A 20,404-nucleotide genomic window follows, 5' to 3' on the forward strand; every position below is an offset into this window, starting at 1 on the left:
TGTGGATACCTTTTTTCTTTTTAAAGATTTTATTTATTTGAGAGAAAGAGAGCATGCGTGCACAAGCGGGGGGAGGGGCAGAGGGAGAAGGAGAAGCTGACTCCCCACTGAGCAGGGTGTCCAATGCAGGGCTCGATCCCAGGACCCTGGGACCATGACCCGAGTCAAAGGCAGATGCTTTACCCACTGAGCCACCAGCCCAATACTGTGGATCTTAATCAGGAGAAGAGGGAAGAGAATAAGAAGAGGGGGAGATCTATGCAAAGAGAAAAGATAGAATTCTAACATAAAATAAAAACACTCAAGTAACAACTAAGTTTGCAAAAGACTCTTACTGCTGATATTTGGGGGAGGTGTTCTGATAATCAGGGGGTGCTAAACTGTGACTGACTGGCCAAGACTGTCATTTACTGTGCATCCACTAAGTACCAGGCACTTCCCATGCATTTATTCTCATTCAATTTTCATAATCATCCATTTAGCATAGAAGGAAATTAAAGCTCAAGGGGAAAGCAAAGGTCACCCAGCTAGTAAATGTTAGCGCTGGGATTCCACTACGGGTCTATCCCAATCCCATGTTCTTGCTACTACTCATCCAAGAGCCTCTCTAGACCGGCCTAACTGAAATCTGTCGCTAGCCGCCCTCAGAAAGGAAACCTAGCCGAAGGCACCACGACTAGCCAAGGGCCTGCATCTTCAATGCCTGGACACCTTCCCCCGATCGGGCCCACTGCTGCCTCACCTGGGCTCCCTGTTCTTTCGCACCAGACTGACAAACGTGTCGATCTCAGCAGCAGTGATGTGTTTCTCCAGGAGTTTTCGGTTATTGTGAAGCAGGGCAGTGATGGTGTCTTCGGCCAACACATCATAGCCAATCTGCTTCTGCATGAAGCCAAACTGCTTGGCTATGTACTCCTTTTAAGGAAGAAAAGAGAGGTCAGCAGGGACAACAAAAGATATTAAGGTTAACCCAAAACTAAGGAAAGTAGCAATAGTCCCTGATGAGAATTATTGTTCATAAGGGAAATCCTAGTGGAGCATCTTTCCACAACTTTCCAATCTAGGACAGCAGCTGCAAACTCCCCCACATCCTTCATTTTACTAAACCCACCATGCAAATGCAATTAAGCAAATTATCTCATACGTACAGATGGGCATTTTATTAAGTGCACAGTATAAATATTAATGCGGTGACTTATTTTTCTGAAAGGTCAAAAGCTGTTTTCCAGCTCTGATTTTATTACTAATTCAAGAGGATTTAACTGTGCCTTACTGCTCTGTGCTCCTGAATAAACACACTTAAGCCTACCTAGATATTTAGAACAATATTACCCCATTCTGTTCTCTTTATCTGGGGTGAAAACACATTTCTAAAGCCAATGTGTAGCAGGAGCAAGTTAGGAATACCTAGCCCAGTAAATCAGATTCACAGAACGTACGAAAACATCTCTGGCTTCTCTCTTTGGGGATCAGACGTGACATTCCATAAAAATACATGAGAACTCAGGGAAGCCTCTTGCAGATATTGGTTTCTATTCAAAGATATATCCCTTCCTAAGACAGACTATTTGTTTACTGAAAGTTCTAAGAGCCCTTGAAACTTGGCTTCATTTTTTTAAATTAATCCCCAAATCCTAAAAACTATGCAGCGTGTCCACAGTGGACACTGGCCACTTTTCAGCCCATGCTCAATAAGGATGCATGTTTGGGAATTTACCAGCCTTCAGGGACATACTACTGCCAAGCAGCAGAAAATCTGTAGACATCAAGCAAAGACAGTCAAGGTAGCAGCAGCGAGAGGGACTGGTTGGGCGTTTTCATGTACAAGCAAAACGTGCTGGCACACACGGAAGTCTCTGCTGTATCCTCGTCTGCAGGTGGCAGAGAGGAAGAGAATAAAATCTCTTCGCACTATTCGAGCACTGCAGGTGGACTGAAAGCCACCAGAGCACCCAAGGACCACCTGTCCACACTAATGAACACAGCATCACAGGTATAGGATACTTTCCATTTCAACAGCAGTAAAGGCCAAGCCAAAGGCTTAGCAATACGTGTTAACAAGGTTCTGATACTTTAGAGCACTGCTTCAGTTTAACACTATCTTTGTGACAAAACCTATACACTTTAATTACAGAGAGAAGTTTAAATTTAAAGGCCAGATGTCGTGGCAGTCAAAAGTTTACCAACAAAAGCCTTTTGTAACACACTGCAGAGACTGGGAGTCAAGGTTGTCGTAAGCGACATCTGTGCACCTCCAGCACTTCATGTCACAAAGTGCAGGGGTCCTCAACCTCAGCACTACTGACTTTCGGGGCTGGATAACTGTTGTCAGGGATGTCCTGTGCATTCCTGGATATTCCTTCTACACTACACACGCCAGTAGCACCTCCAAGTGGTGACACTCAAAAGGTCTCCCGACGTTGCCAAGTTACTTCCTGGGGGACAAAGTCGTTCCAGCTGAAAACTACACAATGTGACAACACAGTTCACAGGTTTCCTTAAAATCTCAAATTGATGGGAACCCGCAGAGAGTTTAGAACATTTATTTTACAGGGAGAGGATAACATATACAGTGCCATGACATACACGAGGACTTCGAATGCCATAAAACATGAGCCAAAACCAAACTAAAGAGAAAGTTACCAGCAGACATGGAGGATATGGAAGGGAGCGGAAGAAAACATTCTGCTCTACTTTTAATATAAACGCATGCAATCATTTTCCTAAACCTTAAGGTAAGTTGGCATGAAAAACACTAGAAATGTAATTAATACCAATGTCAAAACATAAAATCTCATTGAAAGGTGGCTGCTGAAGGGGACTTCTCAGGTATCTTTCCTAAGGACTCTGTCTTTTTCTCAGGCTTGCAAAAATATATTTCCTTTCTAAGCTCAAACTTAATAAACTATTCTCTAGTGATTAAATAATGACAGATGCAAGACTTAAAACTCATGAGGCAAGTATATGAACTTCAATCAACCCTGAATCCCAACCTGGTTTTTCCTGTAGTCTTGCTGCGAGTGTCTCAGGACCCTGTAGCAGAGCCGGCAGATATGTCTGAAAGGGGCGTGCCGCTGGTCCCCTAGCTCCTCCAGCCGCAGCATGGGGCCATCGCCACAGTCTGTGAATGGGGCTTGTAACAACTTGAAGATCTGATGGTGAGAAAGAAGAACAGACACCGCCATCATTTAGAGTGTTCATGGCTAGCCCTTCGTCTCAAACTAACATAACCTCACAGGTGGCGGGACTGCACCAGCAACTCTCTCTAGACCAACATCAATTACCTGAAAATCATATGCAATCCATCAACTGAGACTGGCTACTCACTGAATTCAGGCCACCCGGACCTAACTGGTCCTCAAACACTTGTAAGTACGGTGTGCAGGGCAACGGTTAAGAGCACAGACTCTGGAATTAGCAGATTCTGGGCTGAGATCACACTCCTGCATTACTCCCTAGCAGTATAAAGCAGTCGAGGTAACTTCGGGTTTTCTCCTCAATAAAATGGAAAGAAGACCACCCAGCTCCCAAGGGGGTCCTAAGGCTAAAAGGAGATAATAACTGTCAGTTGCATGAAGATAGTGCTCAATGAAGGCTTCTGCCATGGAATCCGATCATTCCGGTCCCTCAAGGAATCACTACGGTGGAAAATGAGCATTGGCATAGAGCCAGAGGTCTAATCTGGGACTCATCCCATGAAACAGCTGGACCTAATTTATTCTTGGATGGGAAATCCTTGCTGAAACATGATGGCGTGTTAATAAATTTTGTCTATCATCAACTGACAGGAGAAAGGATTCTCAAATCCCAAGTTCCTATGGAAAACTGTAGGACTAGTAACTAATGTGTTTTTCTTTGGGGGTTAGGGGCCAGGGATTTCTAAGCCAAGGAAATGGCCCATATTCAGCTTTAGAGAACTGTACTGTATGCAGCCCTGTGCACTCCATCTACCCTTGTCACCTCCCTATCATTTGTCTTCACACCAGTTTAAATTTACACCGGATAATACCATCTATATATGTCCTGTAAGCCATTTACTCATTCTTCATGGTAAGATTTTCTGGTGGTTTATAGAGTTCCCTATTTATCAAACACTCCTCATCCCCCAGACCTATGAAATAACCTTAAGGACACACAGCACTTGCTATTATTTTTGATGAAAATAAAGTTGTCAAGCAAACTCTTCTTGGAGTTCCTAACAGGTGAATTCTCACACGTTGATATTCAACAAGCGTGTTTTCAATTGAACTGAGCTATGAAGCTCTGAAAAGACACAGAGGAATCTTAGATGCATATTACTAAGTGAAAGAACACCGTCTGGAAACGCTACATACTGTATGATTCCAACTATAGGACATTCTGGAAAAGGTTAAACTATGAAGTTAATAAAAGGATCAGTGGTGGCTGGGGGTGAGGGGAGGGAAGGATAAACAGGCAGAAAATGGAGGATTTTTAGGACAGTGAAAATACTGGGCATGATACTATAAGGACGGATATGTCATTATACATTGGCCTAAACCCAAAGAATGAGGGTAGAACACCAAGAGCAAACCCTAATGTGAGCTACAGATTTGGGGGGACTGCAGGTTCAGCCACCGCAGTGGCACGTTAATGACGGGAAAGGCTGTGCGCGTGCGTGGGCAGGAGGTACACGTAAACGCTGTGCCTTCCACTCAAGACTGTTATGAACTCAACATTGCTCACAAAATCAAGTCTGTTTTCTCCAAAGTCACTTGATCAAGGCTTCCAGGTGGGAAACATCCACGTCCCTGTGTAAGAGCAGCAATCCCACTGATGTCTTACAAAGATCCTGGTGTATCGCATCTCACAGACCTGCTTGAGGATATTCTGTTCTCTCATCAGCTTCTGCCGTTCTCTGTTGGGCTTGGAGAAGACCACCTCAAGGACATCTTGACCAGAGTTAGTGCCACCCGTGACAAAGTAAACCAAGTCTTCCAGCAGCTTGGTCACAGACCTTAGGGGAAAAGAAGCTATTAGAGATAGGAAACGTTCAACGTCCAATAGGTTGGAAGCTTCACCTTGGAAGACTCAGGCCTAATGAGCCAGTTAAACATAAGCAGATCCATTCTTCCCAATTTCCCTGAAAGTGACAACCAATTGCCAAAAAGAGTAAAATACCCACATTACTGTCCACAAAAGGATAACCACCTTCACAAAATATGAGCCATCAAAAATTTTATTTCAGAGTAACACTGGCCCCCAACGTTTAGCTAGGTAGTTCCAGAAGCCAAATTGGAGACAGGGAAAAAGACCGATCTTTTCAACTTTAGAGACTTTCAAAGAAGTGAATGTGGTTTTTGAAAGCCACAGGTTGAAGCCACATACAAATGCTAAGGCCTGCTCCTCTCACACAAGGCTGTTCAGAGTTGGCATTTTCTCTTTCTGCAAGCACGGGATTTCAAAAATCCGTGGTGGCTGAGGATGAGCGTGCCTGGCTCTTGCGGGAAGCCCTCACCTTCTTTCATTCTGGGTGATGGTGCCCTTCTCCAGCTTCCCGGCTATGGAGCCCAGCACCTTGCTGGCATCGTTGGCAAAATCCAGGTCCCGGACCTCAGCGGGGGAGACTGGAACTATGGCAAACGCTTCCTTATCCTCTTTCACGGGGGAGGTGCCGATCTGAAGAGCAAAACGGTCTTTACGCAACTGTCTCGGACTGAGAGAGCAACACATTAATCAGACACTAAACTTAAGGCGCACTAGGCTGGAGCTATCCTGCAGCTAAAATTAACTAGACACAGAAAACATCTGGAAGGAAGTTCCTTAACAGTTGTTACCTCTGGAGAGTCTTACTGTGGGGAAGTGTGAGGCAGAAAACGGGCTCTGGTATCATTTTATACTTGTTAAAGGAAGCTGGTTAAGACTGTTAAATTTAAAAACATGCATATAAATACACAAGGAAAAAGCAAATGAGCAAAATGGTAATTACGGACTCAGAGTATTATAAGGGTAGACAATGCACCCGTTCCTTCACTTCTTCTGTATACCTGAAAATGTTCATAAAAATAGAAGAAAAAAATTCCAGTGACCTCCCCCATCGCTAAAAACAACGTGAGCATATCATTTCACTTGTTAAAAACAAAATCCCTACGTTTGTGAATGTATGCTCTATGACCCTGGAGAAGGTAGTGATGGAGAGGGCGGTGAGTTCAGGGAGAGAAACTAAAGGGGCTGAGACAACTCTCAAAAAATAAAAGTATATTTAAATACACAGAGAGAGAAAGAAATAATAAAAATCGGGGGAAACTGACTAGGTATCTGATGAGCCTGAAGGCACAAGCAAACATTCCCTGATCCAAAATCATCCTTCAGACAGACAGGAAACCCAGACAATTGCTCAACCTTTAGGGCAAAAGCCATGGAATAAAAAAGTTCTGGTTATTTCAAAAAGCCTGGGCTTGCTTGAGCCAGGTCCCTTGGAGAGAATTCTTTCACTGCATTCAAGTTTGTCCATGACCACACACTGGCCAAACCAACAAAATGCAGTCCCTACTCCCCCACCTGTTCTCAAAGGAGCCCTTTCATTAGGGAACACAAGAGCCTAAGGAGGCAGCCAAGTTCCCGAACTTACTTTCAGCATCACGGGTTTTTCCTCTTCTTTGTCGATGGGGATATTTGTGCTGTGAACCCAGGTATTAGTGCACAGGTGTCTGAGCCGGACGTAGGAGTTTCTGAAGTGGGGGGAAAAAAGGATTTGGGGGACAGGAATTTTTAGGTTCTCTATAGCCACTGGCCTAGAATATATTCTACCAAAATAAAAAGGGATCACCAAAATGTTTTTTTGTTACATACACTGGGCAATATAGACTGAGAAGCAAATGGCTGCGCACTGAGATATATTCTAATCTATTTACAATAAGAAATCATTCATAAGGATTCTAACACTGGGATATACTATATTTCTAAATAAAAGATCACTCCTATGAATGAGTATCTCAGAACAGACTGAGGAGACAGAGTAACAAGTATTTCCTGAGTATATACTAATGCATGTCATCAGAGTGGATAAAGCAACACCTGACATTTTCGTATGGATCAAAAAAGCAAAAAATAAAATTACTAGGATAAAATAGGAGTTAACATTTAATAATCTTGTAGTAGGGAAAGCCTCTGAAGCATGCAACAACATACAAAGTCCATAAATTTTAAAAGTCAAAGATGGATACATCTTATAATACAGTTAAAATTTTTTTATTCTATTTTTTATCTTTTCAAGTATAAAATAAAATAAGGAGTATTTTTTCCAAATACATTTCAACATCTATTAAGATAATAATGTATTTTATCTCATTTAATTTTTTTCCAATAACAAATGTTTTTTTTTCAAATTAAAAAAAAATTTTTTTGCAAGTCATATGATTATTTACTTATTGATTTTGTGTTATGTTATGTTAGTCACCATACAGCACTTCATTAGTTTTTGATGTAGTGTTCCACGATCCATTGTTTCTGTAGAACACCCAGTGCTCATCACAACACGTGCCCTCCTTAATTCCCATCAGCGGGCTAACCCATCCCCCCACCCCAAATTTTATATCTTCTGTAAAGAAGAAAAAAAAAATCAGGAACAAAGCTGAAAGAAAAAAGACAACCTGGGAAAATGAAAGAATACCACATAGGATAACAAGGTTATTAATCTGCATTTATAAAGAGATCTTCAAAATCAGTAAGAAAATAACATGAATACTGGAAATGAAAATGAGCCTAGGACATAAGCCAGGAATTTAATAAAGCAATATAAATGGCCAATAAACTTGGAAGTATACATTCAATCTCCTTAGTATACAATTTATATAAATTAAAACTATGTATCATTTTACTCTATCATATTCCAAAGATCTTAGAGACTGACATAACCAACCCAGTATTTACAAGAGCTTAGGGAAATTACACTCTCACCAGGAGAGTGAGGAGAGGTTAACAGGTGAAACTCTGGAAGGGAGTCTGGCACTTTATAAAATAAGTAAAATGTATCTACCTTTTCATCTAGCAATCCCATTTTTAGATTTTTCACTTAAAATGACAGCGCAAGTACAAACTGGGGCATAGAGACATTGAACAAAGCATTATTTACAAGAGTTGTAAACAATCCAATGCCTCAATGGACTAGTTTATTGTAGGACATACACTAGAATACTAAATATTTAAAGTGATTATATTCCATATATACTTGGAAATATGTACAGAACATAGTGAAAAATGTTAAAAATAGCTTATAATTCTATTTATGATAAATTATATACATGTTATCTGTATGCCCAGAGACTTGTCGAAAACTACATAAACCATAATGTTAACAGTGGTTATCTCTCAATAGTTAAATTTTTATTTAATTTTTATTTGCTTCTTTGCTCTCCATGACATTAACATTTTTGTTGTTTTTTTTTTACAGTGAACATGGATAATTTTATAATGTTTTTCAATTTGCCTTAAGGGAGTAGTAGAAATAATGGCATAATTCTTGCATCAAGAATCTACCACATTAGTGAGACAAGATCAATGAACATCAAGCAATAGTAAGTAACGGGAAATGCACATTAAAAAGCATTAAGTTGGGAGCAGTCAAGGTAAGTACTGAAGGACCTTTAGAAGAGGAGATCAATGAGGCTTCAGAAAATCATGGAAGTTTTTTGTCACAGAAAACTTGAGTTGGAACTTTGAACTTTGTTGGGGCTGGGGCAGACAAGGGACCACAGACATCATTTGCATTAAGGGGAATTTAGAGCAATGGTATAGACATGGAAAAGAGGTGAGGGCAGGGAAAGTATCAAACCAGACACCAACTTCAGTACATCCTCTCTGCCTTTTGCTTTCCCTCATTCTAAATGCCTTGAACATTGGAAGTAAGGGCAACCATAGCGATATTTATGTAAACTAGAATGAATATACATGAAGCAACATGAAGAAGAAATCTGACATAGGTTTGCAATTCTTTTTCTTCTGAGAGACTTGGACTCATTTTCTTAATTTCAAAGTATAACCAAAACTTGGAGCTTAGCTTTTAATTGGATGATCACATTCTATAAAGTCCTAGGTCAAATTACATTTAAGACACAAAGGGCATTCTATCAATTCATCCCAAGTCCCATTCCCATCCTTAACTCAAAAGCCATGAGAGCAGGACAGTTATAAAACAGCCACAAAGTTGGATGCTCTCCCAAGGTTCATTTAATTCATCTATTTTACATATATTGAATTTTATTATATTGTTTAATATGTCCAGGATTTGCCATTATCCTTTTCATTTTGGCTTGGAAAGATTCTTTTAACCAGTGACTATCACAAAAATTCCTTTGCTGATACCATTTCTGAGACATTCATTTATCTACTTTCAGACTTCCAGACCTTCAAACAAGCAATATTTAGCACAACTTTAAGATGCAGGGAAATGAGTGTACTACACCTAAGGTTTTTTTATCCCTCCACAGGACCAATGAATAAGAAGCCCATTCAATCAATTCTGGCTCTTGGGTTGTTGGTCAAAGGCAAAAATGGATAAAAAATTTTAAAGCTAAGACCAAGTCCAAGATCATAACTGGTAACTAACACTGGTAGACCATACCAGACACTTTTTCCATGGTGAAAACAAGACTTCCCTTGTTTAAGAGTTTAGAATCCACCTACCTATGGACAACTGTTCACCAAGAGTTTTCAAACAGAGAAACAGAAATGAATCAAAGTGGATATCAGGGTCTCTAACCAGCCAAAGCTGCTTGGCCATCTCACCTCAAAGATTAGACTCACTTCCCCCTTCCTACAGGATCATGTGCATTTCGAACCCATTGGGGAATATGGCCAACTAGCACCTTACTCCCCTTGCCAAGGGAAAGCCACGAAGCACCTTCTAATAAAACAATGATATTTCGAATCACAGCGTCCTATTCTTTGTTATTCCTTGCAAACTAAATCATTTAGCATGTAATATAAATGTCATTCCCTTGTCTCCTGGGAACCTAACCAAATTCATTAAATAACTACCAGAACAGAGGACATGACATATGGAAACTTACTTAAACCAAAATGCAACTGGGTTCTACAGACCTGTACTCATCTAGTTAACAAGTCAATGAGAAAGGAAGCTTTTAAAAAGCAATCTATAAGGGGCACCTGGGTGGCTCAGCAGGCTGAACATCCCACTCTTGATTTCAGCTCAGGGTCACAAAATTGAGCCCAGCATTGGGCTCCGTACTCAGAGTGGAGTCTATCTGGGATTCTCTCTCTCCCTCTGCCTCTGCCCCTCCCCCTGTACTCGCGCGCGTGCTCTCTCTCAAAGTAAATAAAATGTTAAAAAACATAAAAAGCAATGTACCATACTACAAACCATATTTTAAAGGGATCTCAAAATGGATCAAAGACCTGAGACTAAAGAGCAAAAACTATAGAACTCTTAGAAGAAAACATCAGCATCATTGGAATGATGCGTAATGGTTTCTTAAGGAACCAAAAGCTTAAGAAATCAAAGGAAGAAATAGATAAATTGGACTTTGACAGAATTAAAAACTTTTCTACTTCAAAAGATACCATCTAGAAAGTGAAGACAACCTAGAGAATGGGAGACAATTCTTGCAAATCATATATCTGGTAAGGGGTTTATATCTAGAATAAAGAACACTTAAAAACTCAATAATAAAAAAGACAACTCAATTTTTTAAATGGGAAAAATTCTCCTAAGATGATACACAAGTGGCCAATAAGAAAAGACGATGAACCTTATTAGGCCCCAGAGAAGCGCAAATCAAAACCACAATGAGGTGTCGCTTCACACTTACCTGGATGGCTCACATAAAAAGACAGTAACAAGCACTGGAGAGAGAGAGTGTAGAGAAAGCGAACGCTCACACACAGATGGTAGGAATGTAAAATGTGCATCCATGTTGAAAAATGGTCTAGCCTTCCTCAAAAGGTCAGTTACCATATGATGTAGCATTCAACTCCAAGGTATATACCCAAGAGAATGGAAACTTACGTTTCCTCCCCCACAAAATGTGTACATGAATGTTCACAGCAGTCTGTGAACCAAAAAGGGCAAACAACCCAAATGGCCATCAGGTAATAAGGAGGTAAATATGGGGTGCTGGCTGGCTCAGTCAGTAGAGCAAGCGATTCTTGATCTCGGGGTCATGAGTTCGAGCCCAAAGTTGGGCACAGAGATTACTTTAAATAAACAAACAAATCAATAAATAACATTTTTTTAAAAGGAGGGGTATTAACTCTTCTTTTAGAAAAATAAAACATGAAAAAATAAGTGGCTAAATACAATATGGCATAACTACATAATGGAATATTATTCAGCAATAAAATAAAATGAAGCACTAATACATGCTAGAACATGGATGAATCTTAAAATACTAAGTGAAATAAGCCAGTCGCAAAAGACCACATGTTACATTTATATGAAATGTCCAGAACAGGCAGATCGCTAAAGACAGGACCCAGGTGAGTCTAAGGTTGGAGGGGGAAATGAGAATGATGCAGAAAGGGTATAATGTTCTTTTTTTGGGGAAAAATGTTCTCAAACTGTGATGATAACTGCCTGACTCTGCTCATCCCCATATGACTTAGATCTCAACAAATCTGTTATTTAAAAAAAAAAAAAGCAGTCTAAATCAGGAGTTCCAACCCTGGAGAATGCAAAGCTGTGCACATACTTGGGATTTTCTAGAGAAACATCTCTAGCTTTCCCCAGATTCTCAAGGAATTAACAACCCAGCAAAGTTTAAGAACCAAGCAACCCTTTAACTGGATGGCCATGGAAGGCCTCCTTGCAATGTAAAATCTCTCCTATGTGGACACTGTCCTCCGTTTATCACTTCAACAGCACAAGGAAGGTTCTCCTCTACTGCTGATAGCGCCCACGCGGCACTGACCAGTTTCACCGCCAGGTTGAACAGGGAAACGGCAATGACATATATAAATAATGAATCACAAAAAGATACTCAATGAGAGGGCCCACGTGTAAAACGTACAGATGCTAATGAGATTGCCGCTAACGAATGCTGTGTTGAAAAGTCAGCATTGCCCCCAACAACCCTGTCCGTCTTCAGTGTTTAAGATTTTGGACTCTGCAAAGGGACTGGCTGACGTCTGATAATTTGACAGGGAAACGGCAATGACATATGTGAACACTCTGAGCTTTAGTGTCTTCACCTAGAAGAAGGGGCAAATAGTAATACCTAGCTCACGGGGTGGGAGGGTTGTGAAGATGAAATTATGTAACACAAATTAAAGTACTCAGCACTGAACATGGCATGCAGTCAGCACTCAATAAATGTAAGCCTTTATTAATATTGCTGCTGATTTTGGTGTTAAGCATGAGTTCTCATCCCACTTAGAGCCCAGTTATTCCCTCCACCAAAATGCATTCTTCTGCAACCAAACTAAGAATCAAATTTAACAAAATAACCAAAGAACACTGGTCTGACTTCTCAATACTCTACTACATACTCAGTGAACTGCAAATACTCTATTTTCCAGAATTTCTTTACAATTGTTTATTCAGTTGACTAGGAGACCTCTCAAGTTTGGGAATGAGGACATGAGTCGAGGAAACTAGAAATATGGAGCTACTTGAGCTTGTAGTTTGACTTGTTTACCTAATAAAACACTTCTTGGCAACTCCTGAGAACTTGTAATTAATGAGCCATGAAAAAAAAAAAAAGTAGCTGCCATTCCAATGGGCAACCAGAACAAATCCTTAAGCTTCAAGAAAGGCAATGATGATTTGGATTCCAAGAAACCCAGCCAGGCCACGTATACCAGCTCTGACTCACTCAGGATAAGCCATTTTAGAATCCTACCTTGGAACAAGGCTATCACCTCCACGGAGAGTGGTGGGGTCTAGCTCAAAAATGGAGGAGATGTCATTGCCCTCAGGCACAGAGACCAGGGAGTACACCATCTTGTCTTGGGCATTTCGCAACCTGCTTCGAGAGGCGTCCTGATCAGGGTCCACCTGAGGAGGAAAAGTCATCAAGTCATGGATTCTGCACGCCAGACCCTTCCCTCACTACAATCACTGCACAGTCCACAGGAACAGGGAAGAAACAATAGTGAACATCAGCAGTTGGCAGGAAAAGAACCACAGTTTCAGAGCAGTCATGAAAGATGATAATCGGCCACCCACGCCAAGAATATTTACATGCTACCTCCTTGTGTTGCAATAAAAATGTTTAAACAATGCAGGGTTACAGTAACAGATGTCCACGGAAAGAGTGCTATATAGGTGATGAAGAAGTCCGTATGGCTACACCCGTCTGCAGTAGTTGGAAGAGAAAAGAAGCACTTTGAGAAAACTCATCCTGTGGATTTGGTTATGGGTCATTGTGTTAATTTACAATTAAATTGTCTAGCAATAATATGATACATCTACTTCCCAGGAGAAAAAGTAAAACAAAATAAGCCCGAATCCAAGTGTTCGTAAGCAGAGATCCCAGTGTGGCCAAGAAAAATAACTGAGAAGTCAGACTAGCCCTGAAAAAAATGTTCATAATTAATCAAGGAGCGCTGCCGATGACAATTCAGGGAAAAAGGGGCCTCTCTTGCTATGTAAGGGATTTGGCAGAGGCTGAAGAGAATCTCTGACAGTTAAGACTAATGAACAATGACGAAAGCTTTCCTGAGAAACTATAAAAACACATTCTAGGCTCCAGAGCCCATCTGCCTGAGTGGATTTAAGCAGCATGCTTAGACTGTCACGTCCTCTCTTAGGCTTTGCAAGGTGTCTCCCAGTGCTGTGACTCCACGTGGGATTATTTTTAATTTTTAACATCCTTGCAAGAAGAACAACATCCACTTGTATCTACTGGGAAAATCACATTTTCTTTGTCACTAACTTGCTTTGCTTGGGCTGAGGCACCAACCCCTTTCCAAATGGGGAATGGATAAAAGGAAATCAAGTTTAACTGTCAAATGAGAGAGCATGAGAGAATTTAATTCCAGGGCCTGACATCTAGGACTGCAGGCAATAATCTGCTCTAGGAGTTCACTGGCGGCCCCAACTTTCGTCTGAGAAAAGGAAGGGAGTGGGGGGAGGGTGGAGAGAGGGGGATGGAAGGAGAGAATGGGAAGGAGGGAGAAAGAAAATACAAATGCTTCTTTTAATACCCAAAAGCTCTGTGTCCTCCTTGCAATGCCCTCTCCTCTAATACCCTGTGGCACGACCTAAACAAACCCACAACTCGTTGTTCTCTCCACCCTCAAGTCTGAATCAAGTGGAGATCACCAAGGACCTCAGTTCAAGGAAAAGCTCTGTCCTCTTCTAACCTCTCTGACCTGCAAAGTCTTCCACACGCCACTTTCAAAATATTTCTGGCTTGAGACACACAGCTTAGCTACAGGCTGGCAGTTCAATTTCAGACCTGCCGGAACCCTGAAGAAAAATTAAAATTGCACGGAGTGCCTGTATCTGGACTGTGACTGAGAAAAGTGTCTTCACGTTCTTTGTGCGCAGTCGGCGTTTGCCACCTAGTGGGAGGAAAGGCGCATGTACAAAAGGCTGCAAGACAAGAGCCAGATTGGGGTTGTCCTTCCTCTCCCTCTGGCGTCAAGCGTGTGGCTCATGGGCGCTGCTAAATGGAGAAGGACGAGCTCAACAAGCTAAGTAAGATTCCAGGCCAAGATTCCTACAAGCACTGGAGGCCAGTCTTGGAGACGTACGTGACCCACGAGCAGAACACAGTTTCCTCTCCCAAACTTTCCCAACTCCAGCTTTTCTGCTCAAGTTTTCTGGCCCACAAGAGGGTGAGGGGTGCAGGACTCTCCCGATGCTAACACCTTCCCCACAGAGGCGGGAGCTGGGCCGCTGGCCTCGTGGGTGCAGGGTGAGCTCCCCAAGCCCTCCTCCCTATGAAGACTGCCACCCAAGCAACAGCCAAAGCAGCCAGGGCAATGCAGTCTGGATCTGCACCCAAGCCTGCTGGCACATTCCACCACCGTGCCATGGAGAAGCATGAGAAAATAGAGAGATGCATGAACACTGAACCAAGGCATGTGATGAGTTAGGACCACGCTCTGGTTCCTCATCAGTCCCACAAAAGATCATAAAATCTCCCCTAACTCCTTCCACACGGCTGCTGTGCAGCCCAGATGAGCTCATGGAGGTAAAGGCGCTACAAAATGCTACTGATCCTGTGCAACTTACGCAAGTGTTACTTACTGAACTTACCATGAGCCAGGTCTTAGGCACCACACCTCACCTGGTCCTTATGACAAGCATATCCACCACTTTTACAGAGGAGGGAAGTGAGGGCCAGAGAGGGGAATGTAGCTCGTTCAATCACACAGCTCACACAAGGGGGGGTCTGCTATTTAAACCCAGGTCTGCCTCTTCCCTGCCCTGCTTTGGATCCGTATGTTCTTCCTCCTGCACTACAAATGCCAGACCTCCCCACACCCATCGAGAAGCCAGGAGAGCAGCCCCGTTCCTCACAGAGCTCAAGGTTCAAATGGACATGAGCTCTCACTGGCAGAAGCCACGGCTCTCCTTCCAAGTCACCTGAGAGAGGAGACTTACTCTGTGTTACAGCCCAGAAGGCAGCGCTAATACCATTAGATGCAAGTTCCACAAAGGCGGTTCTTTCTCTCAAAATAAAGAAGGTGCAAGGACAAGAACTGCCTTATGAAAAATGGCGCCCCTGCCAGTCTAAGCCTCTGAAGACCGGCCACATGAACACTACGCACGGATGTGGGGCAAAGATTTCCCTGCACGTTGGCAAAAAGTCGGACCAGGTCAGTGCTCTCCATCTTCCAGGGAACGTGGAAGGGCAGCTTTCAAAATGAACTCTGGAAGTAAGGGTGAGGAAGATGAAAGGAAGGAGCAGGACTCTCAGCTGCTCCCTCAAGAATCGAGAAAGACATGCACTCCTGTAGCACATCCAGGAACTCATGACGTGCAGCCCTCAGCTAGAACTCCTCTTCATTCCTTCTAAAGCTAACTTTCTATCAAAATGTAACTGCAAGGTTCATCCTTCCCACAGAATTCGGACTTTCCAAAGACAACTGCATTCTGTATTCTCTCTGCCCCAAACCCCTTTACTCATGAATCCACTTTAAAACCTGTAAGTTCTTCCAGAATTTTACACCCCCCCCAAGCAAAAAAGAAATAAGCTCAATACCACCTACCATATTCACCAGAGATGATCACATGAACGCACAATGTCAGCGTAGCAACTATTTGCATTTTTTTTATCCTAGACTAGAATGAAGCACTGCACAAGAGAAGGGCTTTGTTGATAGCCATCATTTCCATATAACACAACCACTGCCCTCTTTAACCCACAGTTGTGGACAGTTCAATCCCCAAGTGCCTCCAAATCAGCATTAATTGATTATGGCTTCAAAAGAAGGATCCTGTTGGCATTAAATTCCAAACCACATTATAAAGTCTATTTCTGAGTTTGCAGAAAGCAAGGACAGATGGTTAGACAAGTGAGTGTCTAATCAGATGTCAGGAGCACCACACCTCATGTGTTACCTCCATCATCTAAATGACACTATCCCTCTCACACACTCATTCCCTGAAAAAAATCTGGGTGAGTCATAGATTGAGGTCAACAGCAACTGGATATTCATTTGTAAAAGGCTGACTTCTTAAGAAGCCATCTCCGTCTCTAACCTAGGGGCATTCCAAGAGATATCATCAATTTCTATAACTTAAAGGTAGAGAACCCTTGACTAAGCACACAGAAGGAGCATCATCACTGATAGTCTTTGACCAATCAGAACACAGGGAGATATGACTGCCCTCAGGGAAGGATAGAACAAGACCCTCTTTTAAGGCATCCTAAGGTTTCCCCTTCCCCATCACTCAATGCTGAATGGCAGTTTCTCAAGTGGGGTTCCAGATCATTTGGCCTCACCCTACCGGATGGAGACAAGAAGACTCTTGCTCATACTTACTGAGGGCTGAAACTCCAGGCATTCTTCCTCAAAGTCAGGGTCTACCTGATGAAAAAGAATCATTAGGAAATTAAAACATCCATTGATTTCTCCAGGACTCGGCCCCACTTGCAGGAGACTTCAAGGCCTGCGAACATCTCTGAACAGCTAAAAACTTGTCCCTTCCCTCTGTTCATGAAACCAGCATGCCACAACAACACATATCACATGAGTACAACACACACGGAATGATCTACCAGTCACCAAAAGACAGCTCTCAAGTGTCGACAGAAGAACACAATGAGTTCACTAGCAAAGCAACAGTTAGAACCCTAAGATAGATAAAAGATCAGTATCCAGTCACTGATAATCCTGCTTAGTTTTAGTTAGAAATAAAAAATCTGTGGCCTCCAGCAAGAGTTACAATCACTTCAGAACATAACAAATAATGCAACCACCATTGGCTCTTTGGCAAACCAGGTAATCAACGTTTCTTTCTCATAGCAGGTTAGCTGGGTCCATAATTCCTTATGGCTTCATTTTAAATTTCAACTTAGTCTTGACCTTTGGTTCTTAAGTATTTCAAAATCATCACTTCTTACAAGTATCAGGCATCCCAGAAGGTTCAGTACATTTAGATTCGGCCTTCTTTGGGGTCAGCTGCAGAAGCAATACTGGCACCCACGCATCACCTTGAAAATCTCTGAGCCATCCCACAGTGGAACCAGACAACAGGAGGTATCTTTTGATGTACGACTAGAATCTGATAAGAATATGTATCGTGCATCTTCCAGCAAATCAGAGTAAAATTCAGCATCTGTCACATGATATGATGGCTCCTTAATGTAACACAAAAATTAAAAAGTAAATTCCTCCTGTCCTTCAGTACTGAGTCTTGCCTTTCCTCAAAAACCTGTTACAGACATTTAGGGTAAAGTTAATTTCCTTGATTATTGGCATTCCTGCAAGTAAAACATAAGACCCTGTCTATTCCACTCCTGCTCTGAGCACCAGAATAGTTGATAAAGTTATCTAATTATTTATGTGTCTTAATGTGTCCAGCTTTACATACCATGTTTCACTACAGCTGAGTCTTGGACATTCATGTTAGGAGTAGGGCTGGTAGATAAGATGTGGGGAGAGTAAAGTGCAAGAGCAAAAATTTCTATAATCCTAAATCCCAGATTAGCATTCTTTTCTTTCTTTTTTTTTTTAAATCTACTCTCTTAGCAGCTTTCAAATATACAGTATAATTAACTATAGTCATCGTGTTGTACATTACATTCCCAAGACAGTATTATTTTCGAACTTATTTTCTCCCCACATCTCGATCGAAATCCCTGTGAAGTACTAAAATGTGTTAATCATCTTTACCTTTTCTCGCCTATAAGCAGGGAAATGAGGCAGGAGGAAACAGAAAAGCAGAAGGAAAAGCAAGGTGACTGAGCATCTAACTACCCAATGGCCACAGGTAAATGAAGAAAAAGGAATGTGTCAACCTTGAAAGAGAAAGACACAGAGGCTGCTACTTACCTCTGCTGCTAAGTAATGCCCTGTAGCAAGATGCTTAAAACGGAAGAGGCTGTTCCAATATCCTGCTCCACCCCGACATGGGTCATGTTGGACTACCTACAAGAGGAGGAATCATCAATAGGAGTGGAAAAAACGTCAACCGATATTAAGACAACACTGAGACTTCACACATAAGTCATAGTTCAGGAGTGACATGTACTAGCTGAAAAAAAAAGAGTGTCTTCCAACAAAGCCATTGCAAGTATCATACATAACGTCAGAGCTCAAACATATAGAAGTGTTAGGTTTCTCCAAAGAAGAAATAGTCTCCCAGTTAATATGAAATGATTCCAGTAAAAAGTTTGATGTTTTTCAGATTATTTGCTTTAATCATAATAAAGCAGAAGTTAAGATTCTACAATTCATCCATAAAAGGCATGACAAATAAAGAGATTTCAGAGGAAACTGTGAAGCATTCTATACTTGTACTCATTTACTGAAACACACAGATAAGCCAGTGCTCTGAAACTTGAAACTCACAGAGCCTGGGCCAATTTATCATAAAAATACATGTAGCTTCAGCTTCTGGTCATGATGGAATAACTGGCACTGGTAGTTGGTGCCATGAACAACTAAACACTGCACAAAATGTATGAACTTGCTATAGACAACTAGGAAACTGGATAAAATACAGGAAACAACTATGTTCAGATGTTGGACAATAGGTAGTACACAATTGTGATCTCTGAGAAAAGGGAAACAAAGTGATCTTCATGATTATTCCAGCTCTCTGCTTTAAGGTCCTCTCTGGATGGTAGCATTGGGAAGAAGAATCTAAGCAGAAGACACCGGTCTGAGTTGAGGAGATACATCAGAATTTAGGGAGACTGAAGTGGCTGGAATTTGTGGGGACAGAATACAGAGCTACCCACAGAAAAAGCTCCAGACATCTACACAGGGGCCTCCTTGAGGTTTTGGTTGAATACCAAGTTGCATATGTGTAAGGTGGGACCACACAAGGCCAAATGAAGAATGACAGGAAAGCTGTAAGCTCTATGTTCTCATTGCTCACTTGGGGCTGGGAGGTGTTCTGAGAGATTCCATGGAACACCTGGGGCATTCAGTAAAAATGTCAAAAGGGTTACATCTTAGTAATGGGGCCAATCCAGCCCTAAAAAAAAAAAAAAAAAAAAAAGACTGTAACACATTTGACTTAGCAAATCTTTAAAATAAGCCTCCAAAGCATCAAACTGATTCACAAGTAACTTTACTGTTGACAAAACTCCAAACTCTTTAAAAGAAAGCAACAGAATACAGACACTCCCCAAAATAGCACCACAATGTTCAGTATATAATCATGAAGCACTGGACAGATGAGAATCAGGAAAATGTGACCCATAAACTCAGTGACCTGCCAAACAATATCAAATGATCCATCATATCTGTGTGGGTTGGTGGGGGCAGGAAAAATATTTGAGAAAGAATGAACCCAAATATTCCCATTTTGATACACAGATTCGAGAAACTCAATGAACTCAAAGCAGAATAAACACACACACACATACACATCTACTTACCCACCCACCAAGGCACATTATAATTAGATTAATGTAAACCAGAAATAAAAAAGAAAAATCTGAAAAGCAGCCAGGAAAAAAAAAGAAGACACTGTATACAGAGAACAAAGGTAAGAAAACACTGAATTCACATCAGAAATAATGCACACAAGATGACAATGGATGCACAACTTGGAAGAACAGAAAGAAAAAAAACTGTCTACTTGGATTCTGTATCCAACAAAAATAGCCTTCATACGTGAAGGCCATGTGGAGAAACTGGGACCTTAACACATCACAGGTGGGAGTATCAGCTAGTGCGATCTGGCAGGGCCTCAAACAGTTAAAAAGCGTTACCATACAACCCACAATTCCACCTCTCAAAGAACTGAAAAGCCCATGTCCTCACAAAAACTTGGTATGTGAATGTGCACAGAAGCATT

At 41.6% G+C, this 20,404-nt stretch overlaps 1 protein-coding gene across 5 annotated transcripts in view; it reads right to left on the reverse strand.

The window, feature by feature from the left end:
* Positions 1-20,404, reverse strand: part of ITPR1 (inositol 1,4,5-trisphosphate receptor type 1) — a 321,669-nt gene that overhangs the window by 167,659 nt on the left and 133,606 nt on the right. For 3 of the 5 annotated variants that reach the window (XM_045808124.2, XM_087866840.1, XM_045808122.2), the window contains exons 11-18: positions 18,427-18,522; positions 16,915-16,959; positions 12,816-12,970; positions 6,590-6,689; positions 5,477-5,637; positions 4,834-4,975; positions 2,994-3,152; positions 743-915 (exon numbers count right to left, since the gene is read on the reverse strand). In XM_045808124.2, the coding sequence (XP_045664080.1) occupies positions 743-915; positions 2,994-3,152; positions 4,834-4,975; positions 5,477-5,637; positions 6,590-6,689; positions 12,816-12,970; positions 16,915-16,959; positions 18,427-18,522 (1,031 nt within the window). The remainder of the gene's footprint in view (positions 1-742; positions 916-2,993; positions 3,153-4,833; positions 4,976-5,476; positions 5,638-6,589; positions 6,690-12,815; positions 12,971-16,914; positions 16,960-18,426; positions 18,523-20,404) is intronic. The other 2 variants (XM_087866841.1, XM_045808123.2) reach the window with 1 other exon arrangement.

Source organism: Ursus americanus, chromosome 14 (genome assembly GCF_024610735.1).
Source record: "Ursus americanus isolate L20-20 chromosome 14, mUrsAme1.1.p, whole genome shotgun sequence".
Taxonomy (NCBI): Eukaryota; Metazoa; Chordata; class Mammalia; order Carnivora; family Ursidae; genus Ursus; species Ursus americanus.